Source organism: Pezoporus occidentalis, unplaced genomic scaffold (assembly GCF_034315485.1).
Source record: "Pezoporus occidentalis ecotype Australia unplaced genomic scaffold, CSIRO_AGI_Poc_V1 ctg163, whole genome shotgun sequence".
NCBI lineage: Eukaryota > Metazoa > Chordata > Aves > Psittaciformes > Psittacidae > Pezoporus > Pezoporus occidentalis.
In genome coordinates, this window is record NW_026913457.1 from 1,316,788 (window position 1) to 1,326,556 (window position 9,769).

Below are 9,769 nucleotides of genomic sequence, written 5' to 3' on the forward strand. Positions count from 1 at the left end.
ATGGAAATACGCATCTCTGAAATGACCAGGGTTTTTTTAAGTTCCTGCACAGTCCTACATCAGCCATTCCTCTCTGCTTTGCCAGCTAACTCTTCCTAAATGCTATCCTCTTTGCTACGTTTTCAGCTCCAAATTTTGCTATCAATTTATTTCTGACAGACTCATCATCCTTTTGCAATTCCAAATCATCCTCTCTGCTCCACACAGGGTACCCGTCCTGGCGTCGCCCCGTCTGCAGGAAGTGCAAAGTAGCCTCCACATCACCGCTGTTTTTCAGAAAGGCCTGTGTGATGGTGAGCAGGTCCATGCTAGACTTCTCCATTAAGCACTGCATCGTTTTTACTGCATCTGCCACCGTGCTGGGAGAAGAGCAAGTGCTTGTTGGTTGTTCTTCCATCTGTAACCTGGTGTCAGGGCCAGCAGACTCCTGCAGGACAGTTTTCAAACCAGATGCTGTTTCTCCTGGGGAAATTCTCTCTTTTGTAGGAAGTTCTCCTGAGATTTCTGAGGCGTCATTTCTTGACTAAGAGAAGTAGAGCCATCAGTTAGACACGGTATGTTCTGGCAAGCTTCTTTCATCCCCGCTACCCAACCACCTTCCACTGTGCCTCTACAGTACATAAAAACCTCAGAAATTAGTAGACAAGGTAAAATTCATGCCTGAAATGAAGCCATGTGTTAACAAGGACTCACAAGACCACAGAAAGCATGAAATAAGACAGAATTTAGTAAGGAAGGAAGAAAATGAAAGCGTAAAAGGCAAAAGCGCTAATGCATCGGCAGGCACGCTTTATGCCTGAAGCGAAAGGATGACGTCCATCTGCCAACGCAGCTCCCGGTGTGACCGCGCTGCCACACCGGCTCCCTCCAGCCAAGCCCGGCCGGGACTCAATCTAGGACAGGACAGCACAGCGCAGCGGGGCGCGGCTCTTCGCGGCTCACAAGAAACAGTCACGGGGCGCTCTGGGACGGATCGGACCCTGGCGCCAGGCCCGGGTGCCCGCGCAGCCTCGGCGCGGGTCGCTCGGGCCCGGCCTCACCTCCATGGTCTCGAACTCGCGGTTCGCCGCCTCGAAGAGCCCCTTGCGCTGCAGGTGCCTGAGGTAGCGGTCGCGCATGGCCTGCCAGCTGTGCCGCATCAGCCCCGCGCGCTCCAGCTCCTGCCACAGCGCGCGCCCGCGCGCCCGCTCCTCGCCGCGCTCGCGCACCGCGCGCACCAGCGCCGCGTCCTCCGCCGCCGAGAAGGCCGAGCGGCCCCGCGGCGCGGCGGCGGCGGCCGGCGCGGCGGGCAGCCGGAAGGGCTCCAGCGGAAGCCGCTCGTTGCGCCTCACACACTCCGTCACGTAGTCGGTGGAGACGGCCCCGCCGGGCGCCGCCTCGCCGGGCTGCGCCAGGAGCACGGCTCCCGGCTCCTGCACGCGGCAGAGCCGCCCGCCGCCCGCCAGCACGAGCGGTGCCAGGCGCAGCTTGGCCCGCCCGGGCCGCACGTAGAACCGCATCGGGCTGCCGTTGTCGCACAGGAACAGCGACCGCGAGCAGTCCGCCATAGCGGCCCCGGGCGCGCAGGCGCGGCACCTACCGGAAAGGCTGGGTGGAGCGCGGAAGATGGCGGCGGTCGTGGAGGGCGCGTGCGAAGCGGCGGGGACCGAGTCGCGCCTCAGCAAAAAGTGAGGGTGGCGGCGGGGCCGCGCCGGCGGAGCCGCTCCGTGCGGGCGAGGCCGCGCCGGGGACGCGAGGCGAGCGCCCGGCTGGCCTGGGCGCGCCGCCGCCAGGTCTCCCGTCGGAGCGCGCCATGCTGAGCCCCGGCGCCGCGCTGCTCCGCGCCTCGGCACGAGCCTGGTCCTGGTCCTGGAGGGCCGCGGCCGCGCTCCGGTGGCGCCGGGCGCTCCATGACCAGAGCAGGTCGGTGCTTCGCGGTCTGCCCGGGCCCTCCTCTTGCCTCGTCAAGTCCGTGCCCGCGGGGTCGGGAGCCGCGGGAAGCGCCGCTGTGCGGGCGCGCCGTGCGGCCGCCTTCGGGACCCCGGACGCTCGTTTCGGGGCAGAACGCCCTGTTCCAGCCACACCCGGCCCGCGGGTGCACGGAGGCGCGCGAGAGGGCCTGCGGCACGTTGGCGAGTGTCCGAGTGTTTGCATCTCGGCGCTTAAACACGCTTATCTTGACTTTGGGTCAGAGAAATGAAAGGGTTACTGTACAGTAAGCTTTTGATAGTTCTGCCGTGTGTTACCTGCTAGCAGAGTTCCTCCTGTACCTGGTTCCCTTCTGTTCTGCAGTGAGCTGAAGAGGCGTTTAAAAGCTGAGAGAAAAATTGCTGAGAAAGAGGCAAAGCAGAAAGAACAAAGTGAAAAGCAGTCAAGTAAACCTGCCTTGGCTTCTGACTCTGAGAATAACACTGGTGCTGATGAGGAGAGCTTGGATCCAAATGTGAGCACCTGGCCTCATGCTTAATTGCTATTCTGGGAACAAATGTTACTTATTTACATTGTTGGGAGTTTTTTAATTCATGGGTAACTAAATGGTTAAAGGGGGAGAGACCTACATATTCCTGTATAAGTGAAGCTGTGTTTAATTCACACACTGTAAAGTATTTTCATTTCCTAACAGAAATGTGTTGGGTTTTGTTTGTTTCTGGTGACAGCAATACTACAAGATCCGTAGCCAGGCGATCCAGCAGCTGAAGGGCACCAGCGAAGATCCCTATCCTCATAAGTTCCATGTAGACTTATCCCTCTCAGATTTTATAGAGAAGTACAGTCATCTGCAGCCAGGAGATCACCTGACAGACATTACATTGAGAGTGGCAGGTAAAAGCTTCTCTGGGATACAGGAGGATGGTCTGTTGCTTTGCTAAGCCAAGTCTTTGCTGCTGTAGCAGTGCTAGACTATTCAGAACATGTGCTGTCAGACTGAGTGGAACCATGCCACATCCCTTACACCTACAAGATCAGATTATGGTATGACCTGCAGTACCCTGAAGTTTATATAGTCTTTTGTGCACTGGTATTCATTTTGAGACTTGACTGCTGCTCTTCCACAGTTAGTGATCAGTTCGGAGCTGATGAGCCTTTGTCCAAGTGATACTACTGTGCTTTTTGCCCCTGTGCCCTTTTTGCTAGGGACTCCTTTCCTGATGTCCTGCATACTTTGATATTTAGGTCGAATTCATGCGAAGCGTGCCTCTGGAGGGAAGCTGATTTTCTATGATCTTCGTGGCGAAGGAGTCAAGTTGCAGGTCATGGCAAATTCCAGGTAAGGAGAGGTATTTGCAGTAGCATTCTAAAATGGACTGTATTCTGGGGCCTAGATGTCTGATTTGGTCACTCTTCATCTCCTTAGGCAGTTTGTCTCTGTGTTGGCTTAGGAAGCCAGGTAAACTTGTGCTTAGGAAGCCAGGTAAACTTGTGCTTAGGAAGCTAGGTAAACTTGTGCTTAGGATGTTGTGGTTGGCCTCCCTGCTAGAAGAGTCTCGGGAGAGACTTGAAGGACAGTTTGGAATGGTGAATTTTAAACAAATGTGCTTACATTGGCTTCGTAATTACAGGCTCTACAAATCCGAGGAAGAGTATTTCCGTATTAATAACAAGCTGCGTCGTGGAGACATTATTGGTGTAGAGGGGAATCCTGGGAAAACAAAGAAAGGAGAACTGAGTATTATTCCTTATGAAATAACTCTGTTGTCTCCATGCCTCCACATGTTGCCTCATCTTCACTTTGGCCTCAAAGATAAAGTAAGTATCATATCTGTCACTCTTGAAGGGAGTTTGACAGATAGGTCAGAATGGATGACCTTTTATATCTGCTGGTGGTATCAGTCACCAAAGGAACGTCAGTTTTGTTTTAGTTTTTCTTTGGCAGCACATTTTGTGTAGCTTGTTCTAAAGATACTTGTTCTTTCCAGGAAACTAGGTATCGTCAGAGATACTTGGATTTGATTCTTAATGATTATGTGAGGCAGAAATTTATAACCCGTGCAAAGATCATTACATATATTCGAAGCTTTCTAGATGAGTTGGGCTTCCTTGAGGTAAGGCTTCAGTGTTTTATTTGTCTCTGCATACTGAACTTGCTTAAAGCTTCTCAGCTTCAAGGGTGTTTTATATTTAGGCTCACATGCAAGTATTTACAGAAGTGAGAATAATTACTTTGGCATGGTGTGCTTTATCCGTGTAACGTAATGGGAACAGTTAATCTCTCTTTAAAGTTAAGATTACTCCTCAGTTGATGTTATGACTCAGGAAACTTTGAAACAGGGTATACTTCAAACTACTGCTGTCCTGTCCTTATGTCAGTGAATTAAGGTGAAAATAACACCTTTGAAATGATGTTTTGTCTCTGGAGATAAATGCAGGTTTAACTTCTGGTAAGTAAAGTTGGTTTTGTCTTAAGATCTATTGTAGCATATGAAAAAAACATTACTAGCTCTGCTCTCTCGCATCTAGATTCTTGGTGGTTCTTTATAGTCAGCAAAAAAGTTAGAACTTAATGTAGTTTATTTACAAATGTTTACCAGCTGAATCTGCAAAAGCTGCCAGTGGGTTTTGAGAGCAATGGGATGCTGAACCTGTGCTGTGTTGTCTGTGTTGTGTGTGTAATGACTGTAGTGCTTCAGGTGGGGCCTCATGGGAGTGGAGTAGAGAGGGAGAATCCCCTCCCTCAACGTGCTGGCCATGCTTTTCCTGATTCATCCCAGGATACAACTGGATTTCTGGGTGCATGTTGCCAGCGTGTGCCCAGTTTCTCAAGCACCAGTAACCTCAAGTCCTTCTCTACTGGGCTGCTCTCAATCCATTCATTCCCAAAGCTCAGCTGATAGTGGGGAATTTCCCTGCCCCAGGTGCAGGAACTTGTACTTGGCCTTGCTGAACTTCATTTTCTGCAATGAAGAAAGACAGTTCTGTGACAATGCCTCAGCTAAGTTCCTGGCTTTGATAATATGAACACAGCAGGTTCACATTTATAGGAAACAAAAGTGATTCTTGTTAGCAACAAGTAATTTAAATAATTTGTCTTTATGGATGCATCTTTTAAAAGTAAGTGCTCTTTAGTTCAGAATTACTTTAATTTACTGGAATGTCAAGCAGTAAATGAAATCCAGAGGTTTTTCATCAGAGCTAGCTATGGTTTCTTTGTTTGCTTGACCTACAGAGTTCTGCTTTGGAAACAGTTTCACAGTTATGAGCCTGGAAATGTTTACGCCACTGTTAAATTATTTTGTTGTTGTTATTTTACAGATTGAAACTCCTATGATGAATATAATTCCAGGTGGAGCTGTGGCAAAACCTTTTATCACATACCACAACGAGCTGGATATGAATTTGTACATGAGAATTGCACCAGAGCTTTACCATAAGGTAAAATACAAACCCTTCTGATGGCTAAGCCCATGTTCTCCAGACTGTTGTGATCTTGTTCTACAAAAGAAAATGTAGCCAAAATGAGGATTATTCTTCAAGAAAGGTGGACTCATTTGTCTGGAGGAGAGAAAATGTATCTTGAGTGAAATTTGTACAGTCATGTTGCAGTTGTGTGTGTTTGAGCTCTCTTCAGGTCTTTTGAAAAAGTTGGTTTGTTCACTGGGATTTCCTTTTGTTTAGATGTTGGTGGTTGGAGGCATGGACAGAGTATATGAGATTGGGCGTCAGTTCCGAAATGAGGGAATTGATATGACTCATAACCCTGAGTTCACAACTTGTGAATTCTACATGGCTTATGCAGACTACCATGACCTGATGGAAATTACAGAGAAGTTGCTTTCAGGTGATGTATGCAACATTAAAAAAAAGCAAGAATCTCGTAGAAGTGCATATTATGTGGCATACTCTTGTTCTAAACTTCAGGTTCCTTTCGCAGGGATGGTGAAACATATTACTGGAAGTTACAAGATCACTTATCATCCAGATGGTCAAGAGGGACAGGCCTATGAGATAGATTTTACCCCTCCCTTCCGGCGAATTAGTATGGTGTCTGATCTGGAAAAGGCCATAGGAGTGAAATTTCCACCAGCTGAGTGTTTTGAAGCTGAAGGTTAGATGCTGAGTATGAATGTCCTGTCATTCTTCCTTAACAGAAAAACAGTAAAAACTCTTGAGTTCCCAGCCTGCAGTCTGTCAGCTGCGTTTTGAGGTGGTACTAACACACGGGATTTCTTTTCTCTGGTTTTGTGTGTTACTGAAGAGTCCAGAAAGAAGTCTTCATGCCTTGCAGTCTTTAGCAGGATCTGACTCTTTTGCTACTTCCTTTCTTGAGTATATGTGATGTTATTCCCCAGAGGCACGATCTGGGGAGTCGTTGATCTGCTGAAGAGACCCAGCTTTTTATTATTTGTTGTCTTCTGTGCAGGTGAATCTCCATGCATGTGATTGTAGGTTAGGAGTATGAGTACTCTGGGCTTTCTTCACAATGTGTGTATGGGCTATTTTGTTCCTGGAATCCTGAGCCATAGGAAACAAACTCATATATTTTTCAGTGGTATACTTTTTTACATTTTATTGCTGTCCCCTAGTGATAATGGCCAGCACTTGTGTGGGGTTGTGCTTAACTGTTGTCAAGTTTTTGAAATTCAAAATAGATTTTAGTGCAGATTGATCAAAAATCAAACTCTACTTTTGTAGATTGACTTCTAAGCTCATGGTTTCTGTGGTGTATACCATTAAGATCTTAGAAATCACTCTAAGACACGTTGAAGGGTGCAGAAATTAAAAAAAAAAAAGTGGCGGCCTTAGTGGCTTTTCTAATTTTTCTCTACAACAATTTCAGAAACTCGCAAGTTCTTTGATGATCTTTGTGCAGAGAGAAATGTTGAGTGTCCACCTCCAAGGACAACAGCCAGGCTTCTTGACAAGGTAAGTAAAGGTGGTGTTTTTATAACCCTAATGTCCTGAAGGATCTTTCCGTATCAACAGGTACCAACAGAGGTCCCTTCAGAGCAAAAGTTTAGCTGCCTTTTGGAAAACGTGGTGAAATGCACTTCAGCTTTTCTTCGCAGTGAGAAAACTTGCTGCATCAAAATCTTTTTGGTGTTGTCTACACCGAAATGTAGTTTACAGATGCCTGTTTAATGTGAGCTCTAGAGTTTGATAATTAGTGTCTTATGATTAAAGCAGATGTGCTTTGCCTTATGTCAGTTTTATCTGTGAGATCTGTGCGTTTGGATGTACCTTACAAAGCTAGTAGGCTTACCATGTAGTTCTGCTGTCAGCTCTACTAAGTCTTTTCCTTTGTACCTAAATTTGCCTGATAGCTTTTTTTCTGCTGCTTTTCCTATTGGCTGTTGTCACAATGTCCAATTTGAATAATGCTGTTGGTTTTTTTGTACAGTTTCTGCTATCTCATTTTTCTTATCCAAGCAGGACATGTACTCTCTGTTAATGAAGACATTACCATGATTAGTAATGATCACTTGGGAAACTGTTCAGTTTTATGGCACCTTCTTCAGATGTGGAAAGAAGGAAGTAGGATGTGTGGGGAAGGCAGTGCTACGAATGTGATACTGTGCTCTGCATACTTGTTTTACTTTTGTTTTCCCAGTTAGTTGGTGAATTCCTGGAAGTCACATGCATCAACCCTACATTCATCTGTGACCATCCACAGATCATGAGTCCTCTAGCCAAATGGTAAGATTATGAGACACAGTCAGTGTGTAACTCTTTTAGACCCTCTACTCCTACTTTATTAACAAGGAAAAAAAATGAAGAAAGAAAAAATCCAAGTCATGTGTGAAAATAGATTCTGATGTTATATACTAGTTTGTGAACTCTAATACCAGCCAAGGTAAACATTGGTTCCTGAAACCCATCATCCAGGGCACAGGTGGGCTGATGTTCAGTGATTTGAGGTTTTGACAGCTGTTAATTGCTGAGCATGGGCACTTCCCCGGAGCACTTAATTTATGTGGTCTTTTCTTCTGTAAAGATGTTTATTTGAAGATGTGGTTGTTTTATCTTCACTTAGGCATCGCTCTCATGTGGGACTAACAGAACGCTTTGAACTCTTCGTCATGAAGAAGGAGGTGTGCAATGCGTACACAGAACTTAATGATCCTTTCCGTCAGCGGCAGCTCTTTGAGGATCAGGCCAAGGTATGGTGCTTGCTGATACGGAATCACTGATACAGGCACATGAGCAAAGAATACTCCTATGTTAGTCCCTAATGCTGTGCTGTGGCTTAAGCCCTGGCAGTACCTCAGCACCACGCAATTGCTTGCTCACTCTCCTTCTCCTCCCCCCACCCCAACCCGCTCCCAGAGGGATGGGCAGGAGAATGGGAAGAACACAATTCCCATGGGTTGAGATAAGAACAGTCCAGTAACTAAGGTGTAACACAAACCACTGCTGCTACCACCAATCATAATAATGATAAGGGAAATAACAAGGGAAGAGAATATAGCCACTCACCACGGCTTCCCCTCCTCCCTGGCTGAGCATGAGACTCATAAAGTCCTTGGTCAGAGTAAACATTACTGAGCAGGAACTAAAAACATCGGTGTTATCAGCATTGTTCCCAGGCTGAAAGTCAAAAATGCAGCAGTGCACCAGCTACTAAGAAGGGGAAAAATGGCTGCTACTGCTGAACCCAGGACAGAAACTTGCAGATAAGGAAGGAACTGAGCCTAGAGCTGTTTTGGCAACAGCTGTACAAGTGAGCTCTGTGATTGTCCAGGTGCTGAGGTTCCTTCATCTGTTTCTCATGCAGCTGTACAAGGCTGTGGTGTTACCTGTTACATGGTTGCTAAAAATATCAATATATTCCCCCTTTTTGGTAGGAGTTAGGAGAAGTGGTACTACGGAGCTCTCTGCAACCCATGTTTTACTGCTCATTCTCTTAGGCAAAGGCTGTGGGTGATGATGAAGCCATGTTCATTGATGAGAACTTCTGCATGGCGCTAGAGTATGGCCTTCCTCCCACGGCAGGCTGGGGCATGGGCATTGATCGCTTCACCATGTTCCTGACGGATTCCAACAATATCAAGGTGAGTGGTAGAAATGGCAGCACCTACCAGGTGGGTGACACTGCAGAACAGCCTGCCTTTCTAACCAACACCAGACACCATGGCCATTGAGTAGAACACTCTCTACAGCTACCTGAAAGATAGTTGCCCTAGTAACCAGAAATAGGACAAGAGGAAACGGCATCAAACTGTGCCAGGAGAGGTTTAGAGTGCTCCATCTTGTCAGTGTTCAAGGCCAGGTTGGACACAGGGGCTTGGAGCAAGCTGCTCTAGTGGAAGGGGTCCCTGCCCGTGGCAGGGGTTGGAACTGGGTGAGCCTTAAGGTCCCTTCTAGGCCAAACCAGTCTGGGATTCTTTGATATTAGGAGCAGTTCCTTCCCCAGAGGGTGCTCAGGCATTGGAACAGGCTGCCCAGGGCATTGCTGGAGTCACTGTCCCTCCAGGTGTTCACACGCTGTGAAGATGAGGCCGCAGTACCATGGGTTAGGGGTGGCCTGGGCAATGCAGGGGATGATGTGAAAGGCCTTTCCCAACCCGGCTGGTTCCACAATGCCATGGAACACGCTTCCCTCACGGCACTTAGGCCTGACCGGGCCCGCCGCGGGGCCAGGGCCGGTGTCCCGTGCCGGGGAGCGGTGCCCGAGGTGGGCCGGTGTCGCTGACAGTTGCCGTTTCCGCAGGAGGTGCTGCTGTTCCCCGCCATGAAGCCGGAGGACAAGAGGGAGGCGCCGCCCGCCGAGGGCACCTCCGTGTGACGGTCGCGTCAATAAACAGCGCCACTCCGCCCGCCTCGCCTGTGTGTGTCTGTGTTCGTGTGCGCATGC

At 48.2% G+C, this 9,769-nt stretch overlaps 2 protein-coding genes across 3 annotated transcripts; one reads left to right on the forward strand and one right to left on the reverse strand.

The window, feature by feature from the left end:
• Positions 1–15: 15 nt before the first annotated feature.
• On the reverse strand, positions 16–1,547 carry TERF2IP (TERF2 interacting protein). The gene is made up of 2 exons (XM_062613056.1): positions 1,041–1,547; positions 16–523 (listed from the first exon to the last, which is right to left on the reverse strand). Exons 1-2 carry the CDS (start codon positions 1,545–1,547, stop codon positions 86–88), a joined length of 945 nt encoding a protein of 314 aa, XP_062469040.1. The 3' UTR covers positions 16–85.
• Positions 1,536–9,729, forward strand: KARS1 (lysyl-tRNA synthetase 1). Of its 2 annotated transcripts, none has more exons than XM_062613055.1 (14): positions 1,536–1,667; positions 2,272–2,422; positions 2,637–2,802; positions 3,154–3,247; positions 3,540–3,726; positions 3,897–4,022; positions 5,230–5,349; positions 5,593–5,755; positions 5,849–6,022; positions 6,755–6,840; positions 7,526–7,611; positions 7,949–8,075; positions 8,823–8,966; positions 9,626–9,729. In XM_062613055.1, the coding sequence occupies exons 1-14, from the start codon at positions 1,606–1,608 to the stop codon at positions 9,698–9,700; spliced, it is 1,761 nt and encodes a 586-aa protein (XP_062469039.1). In that variant the 5' UTR covers positions 1,536–1,605; the 3' UTR covers positions 9,701–9,729. The 2 variants fall into 2 exon arrangements, with proteins under 2 accessions (XP_062469039.1, XP_062469038.1); XM_062613054.1 differs by lacking the exon at positions 1,536–1,667 and adding an exon at positions 1,737–1,902.
• The last annotated feature ends 40 nt before the right edge of the window (positions 9,730–9,769 follow it).